A 26,929-nucleotide genomic window follows, 5' to 3' on the forward strand; every position below is an offset into this window, starting at 1 on the left:
TTGTTTTTATGTAATTGCCAACTAGCCTCTAGATCAGACAAAAATCACTTTTATATGTTTTAGCTGCATTTTTCTCACTCAACTACCCTTTTGAATCTGTTTTCATACCATAATAGGGTTTTGTCTCACCCACTATATCATTTTGTTTATATTTGTGTTTCCTCCCACTCATCAGTTTCCATCCTGAAGAAGATGAATGTCTCCGCATACGTGGAACAATATAATTCTTTCCTTATCGTATTTTTACTAAAAAATAATTTTATTTGGTTACACTACAAATAATACAAATATTGATACAGCCATTAGTTGACTTCTAAATGTTGAAAAGGAGCAACATAAATGCTCACACGTCCAGTTGTGCTTCATACACTGTGTGATGACCCTTCACCTCTGGGCCAGTAATCAAAGAGCCTGAAATCTCACCAATGGCACCTGTGGGGAACATGTACTGGGAGGATAACAGGTACACACCCAATATTTCCAGATGCAGCTCTCTGCATCAAGTACAATCAAGCATAATTTCACTTCAGAGCACATGGGGAACACAGTCAGCCTGGGGCTGGTTTCTCCCTCTTTCTCCATATCCTCAATAAGTATCCACACTGGCACAGGTACAGAGTTGAGATCTCAGCTGAGTGTCCAAGCCAAGACCTCCAGCACCCTCTCTGTCTAACCAGAGCTTCGTGTCCCTGCCCAAGTAGCTGACACACACACACTCTTTTGGATTTGATCTAAACACACACACACACACACACACCTGGGAAAAGCTGGCACAGGTTTACTAGCTATGCCGCCTTCTGCCCAGACTATAAGGTAGTTGCCACCACCACCAGATACACCTGCCAGCTACCTTAAGGCCCTTATAAGGGTAGCTAATATACTGAGTGAAATTGATATTAATACAAATGGTAGTTTGACCAAGAGCACGGGCATTAGGAGTGGCCCACACAGTGTCACCAAATAAATAAGCAAATACTCTCAAAACTTAAATATCTCTACAAAGATCAGCCACAATGAAATGTTGAAATATATTTAATAATACATAATAAAAGAGCAACACAATACCAAATATTTATTCACAGTGACATCAGAGTTCAAAATTCACAGGATATATTTAAAATAAGATAGTAATTTGTATATGCATGGAAGGTGCGCTTTTGCTTTTAGTGGTTTTACAGCTTTTTGAATGGTTGATCTGATTGGTTAGATTGTTTTTAAAAAGGAAGTTGGTTTGTGCCTGTTGCTAGGTCTGAAGATGCAGACTAATGGCTGTGAAAGTGCTTACCATTTTATAGCAATTCTTATTTGGGTTCATTAAAGTTTTGATTACTTTAACTGTGGTGTATGCCGAGTTTTTTATTTTTCAGTTTCACAGGTGCTGCAGTGCGTTCTTTACCAGCCTGTAAGCTTTTTAGAGGATTAGAAAATGTTCTATAAAGCAGCATGTAAGGAGTCAACAGAACTGTAAATGAGCGCTTTTGTTCTTTTATATTACACCAAGAACTTCTTCAGATTTGACTACTGAATCAAGTTTCCACATTTAAAAACAGTACCATAAATCATATGTTCAAAACAGCCAATTCCCAGCTACCTTCAATTAGTCAATGTTCAGAGAAATTTAAAGAAACAATACTACCGAAAACTAAAACCATAAGCATTTAAATGAACATATGCACAACTGTACACATTACTGTATACATTAAGAGCTGTTTGTCTAATGTTTTATAAACTTTGTGCTTCCAAACAACATTTTATATTCACACTCTCATTCAGACCAAGAAATTTATCAGCGTTAAGCATGATCTGCCATACAGACTCTCTGCACTCTAACAGTACTTTGTAGTTGCCCCAGAAGTTGTTCATTTCAACAGAGTCCAGCACAAAAAAAATCAAAATTTCTTCAAGTTGTTATACAATAGACAATGTCTCACCAATGTATTACCAGTGCCCCCTTTTATAATTGCTAGTGAATGTTCATAAATTCTGCATGTCAGCTTCCTTCTAGTTTTCCAACATAGAAGCTGATGTATGAATCACATAAGCCTAAATGTACTATGCCTTTAGAATTGCAACTGTGCCTCAGATTAGATAGAATTTCCATGTTTAAATTGCTCAAAAAAATACTTGTGCTATTGGAAATAAAGTGGCACTAGAAGTCCCAAATGTACAGTGATTCATTTTCTTAGGGCCAGTGTGTCTTTCTACGATAGATCTAATGCAATTAGTTTGTTTATAAGTGGACAAAGGATGATCACCTAGAATTTTAGCTAAATCCCCATTACCTAAAATAATCTTTCAGTTATTCTGCAAGATATTTCTGATGATGTTGATGTCAGTGGTAATGGGGAGTGAAAAAGCACCCCTACAGCCAATAGTCATACTAGACTGGGGGGGGAGGGTTATCTTCTCTGGACAAAGAACATAAAGTTTGCCTTTTATCAAGGATTGGTCTTGCCTTACCAATATGTATCAAATAGATTTCAAGAATAATGTTAGCCAGCCAATGATCATCATAGTCTCTATCCACAAAAAATCATTTCAGAATCTCTGTTTTTTCTGCAAAAATATCTTCATTGCTCATTAATCTGTTAAGTCTTAGAAACTGCCCCTTCACCACACCCTTTTTCATGTGGTGTGGGTGCTGACTGTGCCTGTGCAAATAATTATTTACGAAGGAATCTTTTCTGTTGATCTTACGCTCAATATGATGGGCACGTGGATCAAAAGACAGATTGACATCCAAAAAATGTATGCATCTTCCAAACCAACTGATCGTAAATTTCAAAAAGCAGGTGCTGGAATTGAACCATTCTAGTAGTTCAACAAATTCACTTTCAGAGCCCATCCTTACAATAAAGAGGTCATCAATAATCCTCCTATTAAAACACCACTTTTTGGAATAATGTGGGATTTAAAGTATTTTTCTCCCACCTTGACATGATGAAGCTGGCAAAAACGGGGGCCACCCTCACCCAGAGAGCAACCAGGACTTCTGTCTGTAGTGTTTTCCAGCAAAAGAGAAAATGTTATTATCAAAAATGATCTCCAGTAAGAAGCACATTGTGTTAATCATGGTACTATTGAAATCAGTTAACCTTGCTAGATCCTTCCTAACAAATTCAATGCCTGTCTCCTATTCAGTGCATGTATACAAGGAAGTTACATCCGTGGATCCAAATGAAAATTCTTCAGTAGATGTCTGGATGTCTTTCAAAAGTTCTAGCAGATGCCAGGAGCCCATGAGATAGAACTCTGATTTCAACATGTAGTCAAGATGAATGAAGATGGGTGCAGTCTTATAATTGTCAACAGCCACTACCGGTCTAAATGGAGGATTTAATTAACTTTTATGAACTTTGGGAGAGTTTGGGAGAGGGGTAAAAAGAGATCAGGATTTTACATTTAATGAGTAGGAATGGAGTTTTTTAGGGTTGGGGAGGGATCAGGATTTTAGGTTTAATGAGCAGGAATGGATTTTTAAGGTTAGGGAGAAAGGATGAAAGTGTGGAATTTGTTTTCACAAATGTTCATATAATGTATTCAGAACAACAAATGTAAAATAATACGGAAAATGTGTATTATCTTATTAAAATAATAGTTTGCTACAATACCAACAATTTTAACATGCACACATACATGTGCACACACGCACAGACACACACACACACACACACACACACACACACACACACACACACACACACACACTTGCCTATAATAGGCCTTACTCTCCTCACCCCGTCTACTAAGCTACATAGCTCTGCTCCAAAATTGTGGCAAACCCTTCCTCACAATCTCATCAAGCATACTAACCATACTAAGTCAAAGCCCCAACTCAAACAGTATCAGTCAGAGAAATACAAATGTAAATGCCAAAACGTATGACATATCACTGAGTAAAGACTACTCTACACTAGAGTAATTCCCGTGCACATCACCCCATTTATGCTCTGTCACATATCACTATGTATCTGCTTCACTTTCTCCTTGCTCACTCACTATTTATTATCTTACAAATTTTACCTTTCTCAATCCCTCTGTCTCCTTGGATGCTTGGTCTTTAACATTGCTTATTTCTTGCTTTGTCCTGTTAACAACTGTATTACCACTCCCACCCTCACACAGTTTCCAGTGCTAATAACTTCTTCTTTCTCTTTTCTATCTACTTTTCTGATTTCACTTTTCAGTGTATAGAATGAATACATCAACCTTATATAAAATCTGTACATCGTACATCTTTTTGTAACCAGATTGCATTATCTATTTGTTACATGACATCCAAAAAATGGCTAGCCTACAATTAGTCATTCTATGATCAGTGCTCTCCCCATAACCAAAACGTAAACAAATAAACATAAAAATGATGTCACTTCTGAGTTTTCTATGTGTCTTTCATAAAAAGCATTGAGTCAAGAAGTAATACCTTGGCTTCCTAAAATTAAATAAATAAAATACACAAACATATAGTATGAAGTACTAATGTCCAGCCTGCAGAAAAGTACTTCCAAAGTTATACATTCCTCTTAGTAACTCAACACTATCATATATATATATATATATATATATATATATATATATATATGTATATATATATATATATATATATATATAGAGAGAGAGAGAGAAATACGTGTATATATGTATATATAAAACAGCCATAAAAAAGAAGTACACAGGCCCACAATAGGGTGCACATTCCAAGGAAACTGTGAAGAACCACAAAAACCAGAACGGCACTCTGAGCAACCCTCTGTGGAACCAGAATAACAAAACAAATGCAGTAAGAAATAAATCCACCAACGAAAATATGAAAATATGTTTATTTATGTTTTAGTATCACACTTGAATGGGACATTTAATTCTGCTACACAAGTCAATTTAAAAGCCTGAGTGAACTCAGTAAAAAGGTAAAAGCAAATGTTTGCCACATATAGCTCTTACGTGCTTATGTTATGCAGAAATTGCACCATGTGGCTTAAGAGTGCATGTTGAACCTGGAGTGGGGAAAGACAATGTTAGCATTATGGAGAAATGGAGATGTATTCAGTGCACTGTCTCTGAGCTTTTTCTTGAAAAGTTGATTGTCTATTATAAAGAATAACTATTTCCACTTAAAGCAAAACTTAATTTGAACTTTGGGAGACTGCAGGCTTTTCAGCAACATGAAAACTATGGGGAACAATATTCCAGGTTTTTGAAGGAAATGATTGGATTTGAAAATGAGTTTAAGGGCAAGAAAATGAAGAAATACCATAGGGACCTGAATGACTATAATACTTATACATGGAAAAGTACTAAAGAGTATGTAAGGTTTTCAGGCAAAAAGTATGAAGCATGAAAGACCAAAGAGAAAATGTGGTCAACCTATTTGAAAAAGAACAGGTGGTGTCTCTAATCAAGATTCTAGTCCTTCTGACTTTTCATTAAACATGTCTAATACAGATACTGAGACTGATGGGGGTGAGGTTCCTGATACTGGTTCTCCTTCTAGTAAAAAAAAAAACAAGGGGCCCTTTAGGCCTGGAGGCCAGAATCACAGAAAGAGAAATAGACCAACAATTCAAGTCACGGATGCTGTTATTACCCCCACATTGACTGAAAATTGTTGTGATAACAATAATTCCATAGTTAATTTGTCCTCTACTTTTGTTACAGATCATGATGTGGAATTATTAAATAAAGGTCTGAATTGTATCCCATCTTGCTATACTTCTGAATATATTACAGATTTGGATATTAAAAATTGTTGTTGTGGTTTAAATCTGAAATACTATTACAGTCAGAAGGGTGAGGGAGGTGATATGGATAGTAACTGTTTTTTTCTTTAAGAACTCTAATTTTCAGCTTTCTCAACATCCTAAGTTTTGAAAAGTTAAAGTTTTTGAGGAATGGGTATTATTTGATTTACATAGTAATAATGATCGTATTTTTAAGGATTTTGTTAATAATTGTAGTAAGACTCATAGGGAGGCATTTTGACAGTTAAAAGACAATGACAAAATTGTTACTGTTCAAGCTGACAAAGGTGGATCTATAGTTATATGGGGGTCTGAAAACTACAATATGGAAGTGGATAGACAGCTTAATGATCAGGTTACTTATTGTAAGTTACCTGTAAACCCCATTTATCAGTTTAAATTTTTACTGATGGTTTTTTGGGTGACAGCAAGGATCAGGGTATTATTTCAGACCATCTTTATAGCCAGCTTATAGTGGATGATCTATTACCTTAACATTTTTATATTTTACGTAAGATACATAAATCTCCCTTGAAACCCCTAGGAAGACCGATAGTATCTGGTATTGGGTCTTTGAGAGAGCCCCTCTCTTATTATCTTAAGAGCTGGTTTAAACCCTTGTTACCCCTAATTAAGGCTAGATTAAGAGATACTACGGAATTTGCGGGCTTGATGAATGATCTACAGGTGCCTAATTATTCTTATTTAGGGACAGTTGATTTACAATCTCTATGTACTAATATCCCTTATGAAGGGAGTATTTTAGCAGAAAAATATTGGCTCCATCAGTGGGGTTTATATTCCAATATCCATGAAGATTTTCTGCTTAAACTCCTGGGCCTAGTACTGGAACATAATGCCTTTTGTTATCAAGATGGTTCGTATTTATAAATCAAGGGAACAGCATTGAGGGCCACATTTACCCCCTTATATGCTGATTTATTTATGGGATATGTTGAGCTGGAATTGATTTATCATGAAAATAACCATTTATGGGCAATTTAATTATGTGAAGATGTTTTTTAAATGATCGTTGGTTTGTATGGGATGGTTCTAAAGAAATATGATATGATTTAATGAACTATTTGAATCTGAATTCTTTTGGTATTAAATTTATTGGTAAATTGGATTTATTTACCATAGATTTTCTTGATGTCAATGTCACTAAATCAATTGATGGCAGTATTGTAACAAAATTGTATAGAAAACCATTTGCCAAAAATTCTTTGTTGAGAGCAGATAGTTGTCACCCTAAACATGCCATCATTAATATACCTAAGGGACAATTCCTGCTGCTTAGATGAAGTTGTAGTTCTACTGAAATATTTGTAGAAGAAACTGAAAAAATGAAACATAGGTTTTTGGCTAGGGGTTATGATTCTAATATCATTACACATGTGTACCAGAGTGCAATACAGACGCCTAGGGAGGAAATACTAGAATATAGGCCAAAACAGGATGAAAGGTTGAATTTGCAGGATTTTCCAAGACTGATTGCTACTTATGGGACCAATACTTTTAAGGTAAATGAGGGTATTAATGAACATTGGCATATTCTTAAAAATGATCTGTTTTTTGGTGTTATGGTGGATGATTATTGTCATTTTGGTTATAGAACAGGTACAAGTATTGGCGGGCACCTTTCAACATTTAAAAATGGCAGATTTGTTGTTAGGAACAAAACAGATTTGAGGAAATTCTATGGCTCTACTTTTTGTGGTAAGTCCACGTATGGTAAAGTAGTCTCTAAAACAAAATCATTTACTTCTGTCAACACTTCTAAGGTATATGATATTAAACATCTTATTACACATGATATTGATTGGATTGTTTATATGGCAGTTTGCCAGCATGTTATTTTAATGTGGGGCAAACATCTTGCCCCTTTAAACACAGAATAGCTACACATCTTAGTGATATTAATTGCAAATGAAATAGGAGTGCATTACATAAGTATATTATTGAACATGCAGCCACCCATTTAATTTCTGCTGATTTGGATGTTGTGACAGGGAATAATTTATCCAAATTGACCAAACATAAATTATTGGATTATAAATAAAGGCTTTGGATTAATAATGTGGGGGCTATTTATAAACCAAATGTTAATGAATATTGGTAGAATATGATGATTTTTGATCATTTATGGCAGTTATTTGTTATGTTTGTGTTTATATATATATATATATATATATATATGTATATATATATATATATATATATATATATATATATATATATATATATATATATACATACTTACATATATGAATCTAGGACATTTCACTGAATGCACATTTCACCGAAACACATATCACCGAGCACAAATCACCGAAAACACAATTCACCGAAACACATTTCACCAAACATGGTATATGGCCTTGTCCCCACTGTAGTGCGACCCTGGAGTTGGTATACATAGTAGGGGGGGTGTGGGGGGTGGAGCCCCCCACATATTTCAAGTATATATCATGTTTAGATAAGAGTAATAGATTGCAATTGCAAGTATGCATGTTTATAGTGTAACACATTTAAAATATGTGGGGGGCGGTGCCCTCCACACACCCCCTATTATATATACTAACTCCAGGGTCGCCCTACAGTGGGGACAAGGCCATAAACCATTTTTGGTGAAATGTGTTTCGGTGAATTGTGTTTTCAGAGAATTGTGCTTTCGGTGAAAAATGCACACTAATTTAACTTTCTGTGAAATGTGCATTCGGTGAAATGTCCTATATCCATATATATATATATGTATATATATATATGTATATATATATATATATATATATATATATATATATGTGTGTGTATTTATATATTTACACACACACACATTTATTTTCATGTGCATATGCATGTATTATATTTTTGTATGTGTTGTAACTACTGATTGTTGATCTTATGTTCATCATAGATATTTTTGTTATTGTTAATGCTTAGTTTTTAGGTTAGGAATTGATGTATATGGTCTCTCTCTTTTTTAATTTCTCCAAATCTTTTGGGTTTCTAATACCATGATGAGAATGGACCCCATTCCTAAGCAAAAGAACAATAATAGTTCATGAAATTAATATTGTTTCAATCTCTGATGTCAGGCAAAAGTGTTCTTCGTAGTACCCGCAATATGCCCAGTAATGACTCCTTCTGCAATTTGTACGGGGTTACATGGATTGGTAACATATCTAAATATGATTGTAGCTTCTTTTTTATAAGACCCGTTGCTCCTACTATTATTGGATCTGACTGGGTATCTTTCTTCCACATTGTTCTCATTTCTGCCTGCAGATCCTGATATTTTATAACTTTGTGTCTCTCTGTACACAACACACTGTAGTCACTAGGTGTGGTAATTTCAATGATCAGTGCTATTTTTGTCTTCTTTTCATGGACCACTATATCTAGTTTTCTAGCATTTGTGTTTTGAACTGTTGGTAATAGGTGATCCCATGTGATGTAGACTTCATAATTTTCTATAACGCTTTGTGGCTCATGTTTCCAGTGTTTTTCAGCCACATCAGTACCATAATGTTTGCACAATCCCCAGTGCAACAGTCCTGCCACATTATTATGCCTTTTTGTAAAAAGTTCTCCTGCCATTAGTATGTCATAACCAGCAACGAGGTATGCGACTGTTTGCTATTCTGTTTTACGACACCTACATTTGTCCGTTTCTCCCACATGTTCAATGGACTGTTTAAACCAATGTGTATTTAGACCAATATCTTGGGATGCAAATATTAACCTTTCATCTCTTGGTTTGAATTCACCTCTCCTTAACCATTCCTGCATTTGATCCTGATCAACATGAGGTTCTTCCAGAAGTTTTCTAAACTTGCAACTACTTATAGAATAAATAAATGTTAAAGATTTGTTGGAAAGGAACAATCAAAAATGCCTCAATAACTGGGGGAGTGTGGGAGATGTCAGCAATGCCAGCATATTATGGAAACTAATTAAATTTGCATACGTAATAAAACCTATACCATCAATGAAAAATTTAACTGTGAAACAGGAGGAGTAGTATACGCTGCTTTATGTCAATGTTGCCAAAGCTACTATATTAGTAAAACTGAAAGAATGTTTAAACAAAAAATTTACGAACACCAATATCAAATTAGAAGGGGTAATAGCACAAATGCTTTGGCTAGACATATTTTAGAGTATCCCACACACAAATTCCAATTTACAGTATTACAATAAATAGTTAGGAACATCAAAGGTGGGCCCTGGGAATTAAAACTGGAAGAACAGGAACTTGTTTGGCAGATTAAAACATATGCACATGCTCCACCAGGGCTCAATGAATACTGTTCGATTAAATGTATTTTGAAATTGAAAGCTCTTCAAAGATGAAGTCTGGTTGTATAATAACTATTTCAATAGTTAAATGAATGTATTTTTATTTGACTTTTATACTTCCACTTGTTTGAGCTGTTTAAATTATCTAGTATTTAATAATAATAATATTTAGATATATAAGGAAATAAGTAACAAGATTAATGCATTGCGGTTTTAAAACTGTTGCTGATGTTATAAAAAGTATTATATTTATTCAAACATATATTTTACTTAGTATAGTACTGGCTCTTTAAATTTCTTAAACTATGTTAACTTGCTTTATAATTAATTCATTCATCCTAACTGATGGCACTATTTTAACTGAGGATTCCTGGGGTTTCTTTGTCTGAAGAAGTTCATGGATTTCTGGAAAGAAAGTGCTAACAATAAACTGGTTGTAATTCTACAGCTTGCTGCCTTTTTTTGGTTTTTGGTTATAAACTTGCAACTATATTTATGCATTTGCCACATTTCTTGCCTTCACATCTGGTTCTTCACTTTGTATTTCTTTTGTTTGTTGGTACATTCAGTGGTTGCCTGATTTTTATCTGCTTCTGGTTTGATTTCCATTCCTGCTTGATGCCAATATGCTTCTGCTAGACTAAGCAGGGAAGTCATCTTAGATTTATTCTCATGTTTCAAAACCGTCACTACATTTGGGTCTTATGAGGTCAGCAGATATATGTGCAGTCCCATAACTGGAGATTTATACATGTAATCAATTTCAAGGAGGCCCATCCCTCCTTCAGAATGGGGAATATATAACCTTGGCATGCACTGATTTTTATAAATCATTTGGTGAGCATGAAGCATCCTTGTTTTCCTGTCTAATCTATCCAAACATTTTGGGGCCAGTCAATCACTCCAAAACTGTAAGTTAGGACAGGAAGAGCAAATTGGTTTATAGCTTAAGATTTTGTTCCTAGATGTCAATGCTGTTTTCAGTCTTCTAAAGTATTCCTTACTAAGTTTTATTCACATTTGTTCATGTTTTATTGTTGATCCTTCATAATTCCCAAATATTTATACACTCCATCTTGCTCAAGTTCTTTTACATCACATTCTTTTCCCAAGCTGAAGTTTTCTTGGTGCTGCAGTTTTCCCGCTTTAAAGGTTGCTATTGCACATTTATCAAGACCAAATGTCATTCTTATATCATCTGAAAAAATGTTGACAACTTCCAGCTGTGCTTTCAGTTCCTCATCTGATGAGCTACACAGTTTTAAATCATCAACAAAGAGAAGACGAGAAGTCTTTATACTTTGCTGTTTTCTAGGAGCCAAATTATAGCCATGGCCTAAGCTGTTAAGTAGACAGCTTAATGGGTTAAGTGCAAAGCAAAGCAGAATAGCAGTGGTGACAGAGAGTCACCCTGGAATATCCCCCATTGAATTTTTATCCCTGGAATAATAATTTGTCCTGTATCATGGCTTAATAGCAAAGTGGTCTGCCACTGTTCATGGTCACTGTAATGTAGTCAATCAGTGTAGGGTGTATCTTATACATTTTTAAACACTATTTTATCCATGAATATAGGATATTATCAAATGCTTTTTTGTAGTCAATCCATGCCATACTAAGATTCTTCCCCTTTTTCAGTTCTCCACTATGACTTTATTTAACAACAAATGATCCTTTGTTCCATATGACTTTCTTTTATTGCCCTTTTGTTCTACTGCTTTATTTGAGTTTTCTAATAAAGGATTATAAACTCTGTCGGCATCAATTCCCGTGTATAGTTTATACGTCGTCGGAAGGCATGTTATTGGTCTATAATTTTTAGGGAAGCTTGCATGTTCACTCTTACGTAGGAGCATTGTTTTTCCTGTTGTTAGTCAAGTTGGTGTCTGTTCGGGTGCGCATATAAACAGTTCTTACTCATGGCTAAATCTTTGTGCAAAGATGTTTATACTTTTAGCCAAACGTTAGGTACTGCATCTGGGCCTGGGGTTTTCCAAGTAGAAGCTTTTCTTAACTTTGTTTCAATCTCTCTGGCTGTTACTTCATCCCATTTCATATCCTTTACCTTTAAACTTCTTATTCTTTCTTTTACTTCTTCTATCCATTTAGCATCCTTGTTATGTTACACAGGATCATCATAGATACTTCTCCAGAATGTATATATTGCTTCTTTTTTTGCTGGCATTTCAGTTCCTTTTACCTTGATTCCCAGTTCTCTATAAAACTTTTTTAAGTCATCAATAAGTTGCTTATTTTGTACTTTTCCTTTATATTTATCTGTGTATCTTCTTAGTTTTTCCACCTGTGCTGAGAATTTTAGTTTTTATTTGTGATACTGCATGACAGATCCTGATCTGTTCTAATATTGTGCATTGCTTTTATCACGTCTATCTTTCAAAGTATTTTTGTTCATCTGTTCACTCCTCTATAGTCTTCTAATAGTGACACTTCTTGTCTTACTTACTTACTTGTTTTCTCTATTTGATACCTCCATGACGGTATTCGATTTCTCCCCTTCCTTTCCCTCACTACCCTGTTTTCTTATGATAGAACCTTATCAGTTATTAATTTAGCTGCACAGTGATATATCCTCTTTACTTCTCTTATATAGCATGGATCTCTGTGGCCAGTCCCAATTACTGTGTTAGTTTTATCAAACTTCTGACTTTTTGGGTTTTATTGTCCTTCTGCAGTCTATTTCTTTCATTAATCTTAATGTGTCTGTCTATCTGTATCAAATAAAGCAACTCTTCTCTTAACTCATTTTCTTCTAAAATGAGGGCACATTTTTTGTTTTCCATTACCTGCGGGCATTCTATACAAAGTTCTAAGCATCTTCCTGTGGCACATTCTCTTCAATTTCATCCTGTGGCATCAGTTGCTCTGTCATATGGAAACTCACTGGCCTATCACTTCTAAACATTGACTGCACCAGCGTTTCCACAGTTTCCTGTTCCTTCCCTTGCTGTCCAGCTTCAAGTAAACATTTATACTGGTTTCCTGTGGAAGACTCCAAAATATCTTCATATGGCACCTGACCAATTGCTTCCCATTCCACTGATTTCCCCTTAACTTGGATGTCTGTTGCTCTGTCCTGTTGTGATGCTTTCTGAATTAGATTTTCTACACTGAATCCTTCACTTTGCAGGTACTCCATGGTCTCAGTTTCTATTTCTTTAACTTCTCCATTACTAATCTTCTTTTTTACTTTTCCTATTTGTTTTCTTATTTTTTGTATTGTAAAGTTTTCCATGTCTGGATTCCTTTGCCTGTTTTTCTCTTCCAATATCTTCGGTGCTGCTCTTTTTGTATTGATTAGTTTTGCTTTCTTCTTTGCATAGATGTTGCACCATATTAAATGTCATTTTCTTTCCATGTCCATATTTCTTCTTCTTTAGATGTCTCCTAATCTTCCTGTTTCTCCTTACTTTGGGGACTCATTCCATCATGCTGTTCCCTCTTCTGTATTCCTCTAACAGTGACACTTCTTGTCATAATTGCTTTAGTTTTCTCTATTCGATACTTCCATGACAGTATTCGATTTCTCTCCTTCCTTTTCCTCACTACCCTGTGTTCTTGTTGTAGAACTTTATCAGTTATTAATTTAGCTGCACAGTAATATATCATGTTTACTTCTATCACATGGATCTCTATGGACAGCCCTAATTACTGTATTCATTTGTTTTATCAAATGTCTGACTTTTTGAGTTTTATTGACTTTCTGCAGTCTATTTCTGCCATTGAACTTAATATGCCTGTCTCTCTTAAATCAAACAACTCTTCTCTTAACTCATTTTCTTCTAAAATGAGGGCACATTTTTTTTTGTTTTCCATTACCTGCGGGCATTCTATACAAAGTTCTATAGCATCTTCCTGTGGCACATTCTCTTCAATTTCATCCTGTGGCATCAGTTGCTCTGTCATATGGAAACTCACTGGCCTATCACTCCTCAACATTGACTGCATCAGCATTTCCACAGTTTCCTGTTCCTTCCCTTGCTGTCCAGCTTCAAGTGAACATTTATACTGGTTTCCTGTGGAAGGCTCCCAAAATATCTTCATATTGCACCTGATCAATTCCTTCCTGTTCCACTGGTTTCCCCTTAATTTGGAAATCCATTGCTCTATCCAGTTGTGGTGCTTTCTGAATTAAATGTTCTACACTGAATCCTTCACTTCACAAATACTCCATAACTTGAGTTTATATTTCTTTAACCTCTCCATTACTAATCTCCTGTTCTACTTTTCCTCTTTGTCTTCTTATTTTTTGTATTGTAAAGTTTTGCATGTCTGGATTCCTTTGTCTATATTTCTCTTCAAATATCTTTGGTGCTGCAGTTTTTGTATTGGTTAGTTTTGTTTTCTCCTTTGCATAAATATTACACCATATTAGATCTCTTTTTCCTTCCCATGTCATATTTCTTCTTCAGATGTCCAAAGATCTTCCTGCTTCTCCTTACTTTGGGGACTCCGTTCATCATGCTGTGATGTAACCTGTGTTAGCCTTTCTGCACCAAATCCTTCACTTCGCAGGCACTCCATAACTTCAACTTCTATTTTTTTTACTTTAACTTTACTAATCTTCTTTTCTGCATTCCCTCTTTGTCATTATCATTTTTATTGTGAAATTTTCCATATCTGGCTGCCTTTGCCTGTATTTCTCTTCGAATATTTTTGGGGCTGCCTTCTTTATGTTGATTAATTTGGCTTTCTCCTTTGCATAAATATTGCACCATATCTCTCTTTCTTTCTTATGTCCATATTTCATTTTTATACTTTTCAAAAATGTCTAGGTTTTGTTGTTTATATTTTTGTACTTCCTCAGATGCTTCTTTTTCCAAACAGACCAAGTTTCTTGATCTATATACTGTTTTTCACAAATCTTTTGTATTAATGACTACAATTTTTATTTGAAGCTTCTTACAATTTTTCTTGTGGAAGTAGTTTTCTTTCCTCTAATTTCTCTCTTAATAGTTTGCATATCTTGTGTCTGGAAATTCTAAGCTTTTTGAATAATAGTAACCATACATAATTTCTTTCTTATCCTCAATAATCTACTTTATCGTCTTTAAGGCTCTTCTTTGGCCTATCCGATTTTGTGATTTTTGTGGACTGCTACTTCCTTCTACAACAGGGGGGGGGGGGCATGCTGTCCCTGGGCCTGGCCTGGCCTAGCCCCATTATAGGAATGTTTCCATATTTTCAGGATTCTACACTGTCTTTGGCAGTCCTGGCACCAGTGTTCCTACCAGGATTGGGCACTTTTTTATCCTGGGTCCTGTGCACCCAGCTATCTGTTTACATTTTTAACCTGCTTCTGTCCATGATATATGCTACATAAATACAGTCTATATATCAGTGCCATCTTGGTGAGATTTTGTGAAAACAGGGTCCACCTCGTGAAGGTACTCACCAAGACTTGAAGGATGAATTCAATTTCAGCAATACTACCCCTGGCTTGCTGACTTGTCATTTCTCCATTTGGTCCCTTATCTACAGTTTGAATGAAACAGAAAGACTTAAGGACAGCCCCAGAAAAGTCAGTATGTTTAGACTACTAAGTGATTTTCTTTCTCTTTAATCCAGCACCGACTGTGTCTCATACAAAGTCAAAAATCATTTAATAATCACTATTTTTCTGCCTAAACCTGTTTATCTAGCTTTTATGATATTTTACATTTCCATTTTTTTTCTCATCAGTTGGTACATCTTGAAGGCAAAGATAATAAGTACATCTCAGTCGTATTGTACTAACTGAAAAGTATATAGGAAAGTTGCCAGTTCTAGTAAAAGGGACAATATCTGTCCACTATCATTGTCAGCATCAAGCTACCAGCAATATACCTTAGTTAGACTGTATGGCCTGAAGCCACATTTCTGTGTCTGTACAAAAGCAAATATTTCAAGTTTAGTTTTCAGATGTACCAGAAAATATAAAATGTAATATGCAGGTTGTTATCACTGCAAATTGCTTTTCATTCCCTTTAATCCAACCCAAAGTTGTCACATAAAAATAAAAATGTGATGCATTACTCATATTTGCATTGGATTTTGTAGCCTCTGCCTCAGGATGAAAATAAGTATACACATATCCATAACAATACCACATACGTCCCATCCCTCACAGGCTCACCTACCTTTCATAGACCCTCCCCGTCCTGTTCCAATCCCTACTTCTACCTGCCTATCGCCCTCCCCCCTGCATGCTATTTTCCCCATTGTAATCCACCTGAATTTGTGATAGCTTGGCCGCTCTCGGTCTCAATACACTACCTTTTGTAATATCATATTTTCTTCTGGCATCACAACATATTCTGCATTACTTATATAAACCGTCTTTGGTTGGAAAAGTGAGCCAGAAAGTCATAACAAAGTATTAATTTCAGCTACACGATCATGACTCGGTAGGAATAACATTTCTCAAATTCTTTGCTCAAGAATTCTGGACAAAGCCATCATAATGTCAGGCACACCTGTCAAATATCCATATTTTTGCAGAATGTCTAGATTTTTGTGCTCATATTTTTGGTCTGTTTCTAACAGAATTTGTGGTTTTCTCGCAAATTATTGAGGATTAAAGTTGTTAAATAATGACAAACATTTAAGTTTCAGACTACATACCCTTCAGAAAATGCATGCTAAGACAAATTCATATATTCTAACAACTTTATACATTTATCAGAGCAACAGCTGAATTCTGTCCATATTTTTGGACCTTTGCTCCCATTATTTTTGGCTTTGTCCACCAGATTTTTTGTGTTGAGTCAAAGTTATGATGTCAGGTAACAAAGACCCCAAACCAGTGAAATGTTATATACTAGTCTGTTTCACTTAAAATGTTACTAGAACAGCTTTTGCATCAATTTACATTTTCTGACAAGAAGCTCGACACTCTAGTGATCGGTAATATTTACAATCCTCTGTGATTTACCCGAAAATCAAAAATTTTAGGATGCACAGGACAACAATATGTGGAAAAATCTGAGAATCAGAGACAACTGACAGGCATGGTCTGATATGACATATGGTACTAGTCACATATAACATATGTTATTCCTTAGCCAGAAAATAAGGTGTGCTACCACTCCATGGATGAGGGGTCGGGGTGGGGGTGGGAGGAAACCCAGCACCTACTTAAAACCTAAAAGCTGTCTGTTACCGTCTCTTATAATACTGTGTCAGGGGTCGCAATCAAATAAATTAAAACTAGTAAAGTCAATGAAAAATGTAAAAGATAAAATAGTGTTGTTTGCCAGTGGCATTATAAAAATTACAGCACTTTCGATGTGACTAGAAATACATAACTATAATAAATTGTCTTCTGACAACAATGTACTATGTGCACCACAGGAGGAAGGCAAAATCCTTAGCTCACTTTTAAAATCAGGAGAGCACAATAACACCTAATATTAGTTGTTTTAGGAAATCCAAATTAGAAAATAAGCAGAAAAACACAATGCCTTCTAGCAGCTTGCTTGTGAAGCAACCTAGCAATTAGCAATTGTTCGCACACTGCTAACATTTTATAGTGGGTTGTCTGTTCTAGTCCCAACACCATCAATTAAAACTGTCACAAATGAATAGTATAAATGTCCTTAATGAGGCTGGAAAAAGAAAATTATATTTTTACTTTTTTTTTCAAAAATTACACTAAAATTTCAAGAAAAATAAAATAATGTCGTTGGATTCTCCTGTAAGGGGTTATACATGTCCTATGTCATGAATACGCAGTATCTCCATAGCTCTCAACCTTCCATCTGCAAAACGAGGAACACTGCCTGTCATAATGTGGAACAAATAGGTAAAATGTGTAACACTTACTAATGGCTTACTAACAACTTAAACTAGGAAGCTCATAGGATGTTAAAATGTGAAATTTTTACTTAGAGTTCTTTTAATGACACAATATAATTCAGTTCTGTTTACAAGTTTAAAAATGCTAACACTGAACGTCTGACATACCCTTTCAATGCGGAACTTCGAAGAACATGAACAAGACCCCACGAGGAACATTTCTGCTAATAAGATACACTTGAGAGGTATGTAAAGTGACATATATAAACCTACATGAGAAGCCTTCTGCAACGTGTTTCCAGAAAAGAAAACAGACATAGTCCCGGTTTAATTGTTTTACCGCCTGCAGGTTGAAGCAAAATATTGAAAACGACTCAGACAACAGATAGCGGGTACACAACGATGCATACAGAGAAAATACATATTGTTAAATCCAGGAAGAATTTAATCTGCAATGCTTTCGACTGGATTTGATCAGATTTATAGTACAGGTAATACTTCATCAGCACACCAGACCAGTATGTTGTCACGCAGAAACACTATTTCTGCTATACTGATGGGATGTTACCAACCCATTCGTGCCAAATATGTAAACTAAGCAGCTAGGTGCCTTAACTTTAGTTTAAATGCATAGAGGATGCTGACTATGTGAGAGTTTACAATGCACATAAGTAAACTAAGCAGCTATGTGCCTTAACTTTAGTTTAAATGCATAAAGTATGCTGACTGTGTGATAGTTTACAATGCACATAAGTAAACTAATCAGCTATGTGCCTTAACTTTACTTTAAATGCATAAAGAGGATGCCGACTATGTGATAGTTTACAATGCATATAAGTAAACTAATCAGCTATGTGCCTTATACTTTAGTTTAAATGCATAAAGAGGATGCCGACTGTGATAGTTTACAATGCATATAAGTAAACTAATCAGCTATGTGCCTTAACTTTAGTTTAAATGCATAAAGAGGATGCCGACTATGTGATAGTTTACAATGCACATAAGTAAACTAATCAGCTATGTGCCTTAACTTTAGTTTAAATGCATAAAGAGGTTGCCGACTATGTGATAGTTTACAATGCACATAAGTAAACTAATCAGCTATGTGCCTTAACTTTAGTTTAAATGCATAAAGAGGATGCCGACTATGTGATAGTTTACAATGCACATAAGTAAACTAATCAGCTATGTGCCTTAACTTTAGTTTAAATGCATAAAGAGGATGCCGACTATGTGATAGTTTACAATGCACATAAGTAAACTAATCAGCTATGTGCCTTAACTTTAGTTTAAATGCATCAAGAGGATGCCGACTATGTGATAGTTTACAATGCACATAAGTAAACTATGCAGCTATGTGCCTTAACTTTAGTTTAAATGCATAAAGGATGCTGACTATGTGAGAGTTAACAATGCACCTAAGTAAACTAAGCAGCTAGAAGCCTTAACTTTAGTTTAAATGCATAAAGAGGATGCCGACTATGTGAGAGTTTACAATGCACATAAGTAAACTAAGCAGCTAGGTGCCTTAACTTTAGTTTAAATGCATAGAGGATAATGACTGTGTTATATTTAATGCACCAGCTTCTCATAATAAGGTTGCCGTCTGTCACTCTACAGGGGTTAGTTAGACCTTATTTGGGAAGCTGGATGCTGCAAAAATAAACAAGTAAAGAAATAACTAAACAGCTAAATAAATTAAGGGCAAACATTGTAAGATCAGAAACAAGATCATGTAATATTTGTATACAGCAATCGGTTTTAATCCGAAACAACAGGAACAACTTGAACTCCACTCTTCACAAAAATTAAGTTTTTTCACAAACACGTGAAGAAATATTTTCCTACATATAGGAATAATTTTGTCCCAAAATCTCAGGACATTTGCCATTTTTAAAATTATTTGTCAGTACACAACTGCCCAAAGAGGGACTGTCCCTCGTAAAGTGGGACAGGTGGTAACCTTATCCTAAGCATTGGTTGTGAGTACATTTTACCTTGTAAAATTTCACATTTCAGTAAATGTCCGGCTTTAGGTATTTGAATGGACAGTATACCGACCCGTTGATGAGCATAATTAGTACATAAATATTTAAAAATGTAACACATATTTTAATATATTGTCAAAACAGAATAAGGATTAATATCGACTTGAAAGAATCACAGTCAATGCATTAACTTATTCACATGAGGCAGAAGGTAAACATTCGATAGGGATCAAGCCTATGTTAAAATCGTGTCCTTGCAGAAATAATATCGATTGCAAAATAATGATAAATTATATTAAAAAAACTTCAAGTTTTAAAATCCTAACATAAAACATACCATATCTTCAGGACTGGGAGAAAAGTGAAACAGGTGTTTTACGAAACAAAATAAACTGACACTGAAGACAGTAAAATACAGATATTACAAAAGTAATATAAATGCTACAATAACTGCAAACTTACTAGAAAAGCCGTTCAGTTTGCGCATAAAAACACATGAAACAAAGAACCGTTTTAAATATTCGCAGGTAAAATGATCAGAGATTGTAGATAACTATACTTGGGGAACTTCTTTGCACACAGACACAAGTTTCATAGTGAACTTTTCAGAAATAACGGGTAAAAGATGTGCTAAGTATCTTATAAGGTTACTCACATTGCTGAACTGTCTGCAGACTCTCTGGCAGGAGCTGTTTTAATTATGAGGTTCACACTTGCCTGGACAGTTCTTAAATGTAATTTTCAGAGCTTTCTTAAAGGCTCAGGTTTACACCCCACCCTTTTCAAAAGTAAACGAAAAATAAATTTGTCCATCTATTTCCGGAAGCCAGGATTACCAAAGGCACCACCTAGAACACACACACACACACACACACACACACACACACACACACACACACACACACACACACACACTAGACCCAGAAAAACAAACAAACAAAAGCTCACCACCACACAAACACACCCCTTTCTCTTTTTTCACCAAAGGTACCTGCCCAGGTTTTATGAGGGCACCATCTAGTAGTGCCAAACGTGACTCACCTGCTTGATTTACAGGGACACTGTCAGCTTGTTCCAATGGAAAGACAACTCCGTTGTCATTTGGACAACGGCATCTGAGTCACAGAAAGTGATTAATCTAATTTCTATAAACTTACATTTCCTGAAGTCAGCACGACACACTTATTTTGTAGAATAAAACGCTACCTCTTAGGGTTGTGGTTAGATTCCCTTGGCTGAAGGGACCTAGTCCTTAAAGCCAAGGGAATCTAGCCCGCTCACAGTGAGATGCCTAGATTCTAATGGGGAAAAGGACCGTCTTTACAGCAATAGATTCTAGCTTCGTTGCTGTCAGCAGGCTAGATTTCCTTGGTTGAAGGCACCTGGGGCCTTTCAGCCAAGGGAATCTGGCCTGTGCTATATGAGAAGGCTAAATTATAGTGGGGAAGAGGACATTCAATTGCAGTAATAGAATTTAGCCTTCTCACTTAATACAGGCTAAATTCCCTTGGCTGAAAAGACCTAGTTATTAATAAACATGATGTAATCTGATGTAATACATATGATTGACAAGGATCTTTCAGAGCATGTTGTTGTTGTGTCTTTCGGCTTATCCCGGTTAGGGGTCGCCACAGCGGAACTCCGGTCTGCTAATGTTTGGTAGTGGATTTTTACATGCCGAGTTACCAGCCCTGATACACAACCTTCAACGAAGGCACGCCCATTCACAGAAGACGCTCTAGCTGAGAGTCGAAGACAACATCTTGCTGTGAGGCGACAACGCTACCGCAGCACCACTACCACGGGTTAATCTTTCATAGAGCATGTAATCTAGTTATTTTAATACAGTAGATTGTAGGGGACAAGGAATGAAACATTTTAACTTCTTTAGAAATATTTAACAGTTTATTTATCGGAATAATTCCTAAACTTGCTAGTTGTTGCTGAAGCACCTACCAAGGGGAGAAAACGCTGAGTGAAGAAAAGGAGCCACTTTTGTGATTTTAAGTATTTTCTTCTGATTTTTTGTTAAGTTTTATTGCTTTGCCGCCTACTTTTTGGCATTTCCTGGCTTGCTAAAGTTTATATCTGTAACAGTAACAGTACTTGGAACACATCTAGAGCCTGGTTACTGCATTTCATGTGTTGCACTTAATTTAAAATAGTTTTTTTCTCTAAAAACTGCATTTTACCTGATTTTGGCCTAGCACTCAAGTGTGGGGTCATTTATTGCACTGTTGTGATTATTTTGCTGCTTGTGTATCTCTGCTACCTTTAAACTACAACAAAAAGAAAAAAAACAAAAAAATCTTGCTTTTTCCCACTTTCTGAAAGTTAAGAAAGTTCAGTTACAGATTTGCTGTTCTGAACTGTTTGGAAGTTTCTAGAAGGCCAGTGCTTGCTTGGGCTAAAGGGAAGTCTCTGTGTTCACCAGTGGGAGTGGTTAACACTGAACAGCCTGCCTGTCCCTGGAGGAGTGGTTACTACCTAGAAGCTGTAGTTTTATTGGCCATTTTGGGTCAATTCTAAACTCCTTGATCCCTCTCTCTTAAAACCCTACAACTCTCTTTTTGCGCAGTTTTGCACACTGAGCAGCGTCAGGCAGTGCCGCCTAAACAGGTTTAAACTATTCCAGGCTCCACAAAGTCTGCTCTTCACTTTTTCCCTTAGAACTGTTCAAACTCTCAAAGTAATCACTCTATTCTCTTTCTAAAGCCCTGCACTTGCTCAGCTATTATAAGGAAACACTAACTAACTAAAGCACTACACCCTCCTTGACTTCTCATAAGTATTAGGCTCCTGATTGGTCCTTCCTGATCAAGTGAAAAATCAGTTCTCTTCCCTAATCTGATCAGTAAAAAAAACAGTTCCCTATACTAATCTGGTATGTCCAAGTGTCAGTTTCAAGGTTACTCTCCAGTCCAGCTGGTGAATCTGGGAATGTTGAGGCAATGTTACAATTGCCTTATGTGCACAGACAATCCTCTCCTCCTTCCAGCAAACTCTAATACATGTGAGAGATGCAGTTACACAGCCAAACTGGAGGCAGAGCTCTCTCAACCCAAGACTGGCACAGTCAGTCAGGTGGAAAAGGTAACCACCCACACCACAAATCCGGTCTCACACAGACCTGTTGCATCTGCATACCCAACATATAAACACACAAAAGCATACTCGGAGGCTCTAAATAAAAATCTGCCTAAACAGCAAAGACCTCCTAAGCAGATATCCAAGCAACAGCCACCCCTCAACAATACCCACGAATCACATATCTCACAGAATCAGTGTGCCTCACAGTCACAGCCCTTAAGGCCAAACAACACACCAAATACACTTGTTATAGGTGACTCTATTGTACGGCACACTGACATCCCGCTCACCAGACTGAACAAGGAGAAGGTCACTGTAAGCTGCCTGTTGGGTGCCAGGATCCGCCACATAATGCAAGTACTCAGGTCACTCCAAAGCAAGTACAAGTATGACTCCATCATTGTTCATGCTGGTGTGAATGACCTGAGACGTACCTCCCTGGACTACATGAAAAGAGACATAGAGGAGCTCTCTGACCATGTAGCCCAGGCTGGTATGACTCTGACCTTGAGTAGCATCTTGCCCTCACCAAGAATGATGCCACAGTATAAAGACAAAATGATCAATTTCAACAATTGGCTAAAGTATTGGTGTCATTCAAAGGGGATCCAGTGTCTGTCAGCCTGGGATGACATGCTCGACAAGCCACGTTGCTTCGCTAGGGACAGCTTGCACCTGTCACCCTTAGGCTTTCGTATACTGGCCAAGGCTCTTGCCACCCCCATAGTGCCTTTTTTAGGCAAGGCTCAAAGGACAAACCCACCTACATAGACAACCCAAGGATAAAAAAACTAAAGGTAATGCTGCTCAATGCCAGAAGTTTAAACCTCAAGATGCACGCACTCGAGGCTCTCCTCAGTATGGAGAAAATCGATGTCTGTGCAGTAACAGAAACCTGGTTTAAGGCTCCTGAGAGCACTCCAGCACTACCAGGTTATAACTCATACCATGCGTTTCGGCCCCAAAACTTGGACCAAAGCCCAAAAGGAGGGGGAGTATCTATATTCATCAAAGATACCTACACCTCCAGGTTAGTGGCACTGCACGAAGCATCGGAAACCATCCATGTGCAACTAACAGCGGGCAAAACTGCCTTTCAGTTTGTAGCCTGCTACAGAACACCCTCCCTATTACAGGAACCCCACTTGGCATTTCTGAGAGCACTGGAGAATATGAAGGTCTCTCCAAACACTATGTTATTGGGTGACTTCAACTACCCAAACATTGACTGGGAAAACTACTCAAGCCCAAACACCCTCGCCCAACGGTTCCTTGAATTTATAAACTCTAATGCAATGGAACAACTGGTCACCACTCCCACAAGAGGGAACAACATATTGGACCTGGTCATCACCAACATGAGGACTCTATGTTCCACACCAGAGGTAAACCCCTCATTGGTAAGATCAGACCATAAACAAATATCCCTGGACATCCATATCCCATCCCCACCCCCAGCCAAGGAAATCACTGTAAAGAATTTCTCAAAAGCCAACTTTGCACTTCTCAAGACTGAGGTGGAATCCTTCAAAGCCCCTGGGCCAAAGGATAATACAGCCCATTCCGCAGAATCATTTACAAATGCATTCTATGAGCACCTGCAGGAATGCATGGATCATGCTATCCCAAATAAAACCAAGACTCACTCCTCCAAAAACAGGAGACCGGTCTGGTGGACCCCAGCCATAAATAAGCTATACAACAGAAGGAGGAAGCTACTACATGACAGAGCAAAATCCCAAAAAGGGAAGGCATCTCTGATCAGTATTAGCAAGAAACTTCGATCCCTCATAAAATCATCAAAGGCCAGTTTCGAAAGAAAAATTGCCCTAGACACTAAAGATAATCACAAGGCCTTCTTTAGTTATGTCAGGAACATGGGAGGAAACTCCCAGATATGCTCTGAATTGTTGCATAATGGTACAAAATATACCAAACCTACAGACATAGCCAACATCCTGGCAGACAGATTCAGTGCAAACTTCTCCCCCCCCCCCCAAAGGAGCAAGTGCCTATCCCAACTGAATGTAACCTCCCTGACATCACAGATGCACAGGTAAAAGCTGCCCTCTCCAAAGCAAAAAACACAGCATCTATGGGACCAGACGGTGTCCCAGGCTGTGTCTTAAATGAGCTCAAAGAAGAACTGAACCCTCACATTAAGTCACTGTTCAAACTTAGCCTTACTCCAGGATATGTACCCAAAGAATGGCGTACAGCTACAGTGGTCCCACTCCACAAAGGTGGTGCCACAACAGACCCCAGAAACTATCGCCCCATAAGCCTGACTAGTCTGGTCTGTAAAGCTATGGAGCGTATTATCATGGAACTCATAAACAAAGACATTGGGAGCCTCCAGACACTGGACCCTACCCAATTCGTCTTTGTTAAGGGCAGATCTTGCCTCTTAAACCTAGTTGATTTCTTTGAAACAGTTACCAAAGCCATAGATGAGGGCAAGGTAGACCACACAGCCTACCTGGACCTTGCAAAAGCCTTCGTCACAATACCCCACTCGGGCATCATAAATAAGCTTACCAGCTTAAATATCAACCCCTATGTCACAAGATGGGTTGCAAACTGGCTCAGAGATAGAACCCACATGGTCAGAATCACAGGTGCCATGTCCGAATCCAAACCAGTTACAAGTGGCATCCCACAGGGCTCAGTTCTGGGACCTCTCTTGTTCGGTATATACTTCTCTGAGGTTCAGGCTAACACGGGGGGATTATGGCTGACAAAGTTCGCAGAGGACTGCAAACTGGGGGCCATAATCGAATCTCCAGCTGACACAAGCATCCTCCCAAAGGGGCTCACAGAGACTGATGCTTGGTGCAAGAGCCACAGCCTCAAGCTAAATGCTAAAAAGTGCACAATCATCCCCTTTGGGAAAAACAAGGTGCCCACAAATTACCACATAAGTGGTAATCCATTAAGTACGGAAGAAGTAATTAGAGATTTGGGGACCAACGTAGATAGTAATCTCCCCTTTGATAATCACGTTGCCAAAGTGGTTAGAAAGACCTTCTATATAGCCCACCTTATCACAAAAGGGTTCGCATCTAGATCAAGAGAGGTCATTGTGCCCCTCTACTCGTCACTCATCAGGCCCATAATTGAATACAATGCCCCTTTTGGGATGTACCTTACCCAACACCTGCAGAAACTGGAGAGACCCCAAAAGTACCTCACCAAGAGGATCATGGGCTACAAACAGATGTCCTATGCAGCTCAACTAAAGAAACTCCAGCTCTACTCAGTTGCTTACCGCCTACTCAGAGGCGATCTATGCCTGATGGACAAAGCCATGTCAAACCCAGAATTAATGGACATGCTCCACCTCAAAAAATCCAAGTCCCTTAGAGCTACACGCTCCAGGGACCTAAACCTCAGCACAAAAATAAATAGGACATGAGGGAGGGACAGATTCATTTCCCAGAGGCTCCCCTCACTCTGGAATAGAATCCCAATTCATGTTAGACATAGCCCTTCGCTGACCCTCTTCAAGCGAAATCTGGATGCGTGGATGGGAAATCACAAATTCACCCCTGGGAGCTCTTCTGTGTCCCTGCTAGACAGAGGCACAGTAAACTAATCTTAAAAGGGTACCTTCTGTGACCTACTTTACAGAGGCACAGTAGGCTAATCTAATAGGGAGGCAGAAGCCAAATATACTCTGGCTAGGCTTATAAATGCCCTAGGGCAGATAGCCTAGTATCTACCTATGAACCTATGAACCTATAAACTGATTTTCATCTAAAGCAGAGCAGATTATATTGTATAAAAGACAAATTCAGGAAAAAATAATTGATTGCATTATACAAAATTACTCATGTTCACCCGAAAGGGAGACTGAAGTTAACATTTATGTAAAAAAAAGTCCCGCAGTTGTTAACACATAGCAGGGGAATAACCTGGTTTGTAAAATAAGGTGAATTATTGTGAGAAAAAGGAGTTTCTCTCATAGAATTCAAAGAATGCTTTTGGAAAAGTAGTACACTTTAGGTTCCTTCAGTT

General features: G+C 37.3%; 1 protein-coding gene across 1 annotated transcript in view; it reads right to left on the minus strand.

The window, feature by feature from the left end:
* Window positions 1-20,631, minus strand: part of LOC122788314 (N-acetyllactosaminide beta-1,3-N-acetylglucosaminyltransferase 3-like) — a 69,343-nt gene extending 48,712 nt beyond the window's left edge. Inside the window, exon 1 of the mRNA XM_044055401.1 lies at window positions 20,478-20,631. Coding sequence (XP_043911336.1) covers window positions 20,478-20,479 — 2 coding nt within the window. The 5' untranslated portion in view covers window positions 20,480-20,631. The remainder of the gene's footprint in view (window positions 1-20,477) is intronic.
* Between the last annotated feature and the right edge of the window lie 6,298 nt (window positions 20,632-26,929).

The sequence above is a fragment of the Protopterus annectens genome, chromosome 13.part0 (genome assembly GCF_019279795.1).
Source record: "Protopterus annectens isolate FY-2018-M chromosome 13.part0, PAN1.0, whole genome shotgun sequence".
Taxonomy (NCBI): domain Eukaryota; kingdom Metazoa; phylum Chordata; order Ceratodontiformes; family Protopteridae; genus Protopterus; species Protopterus annectens.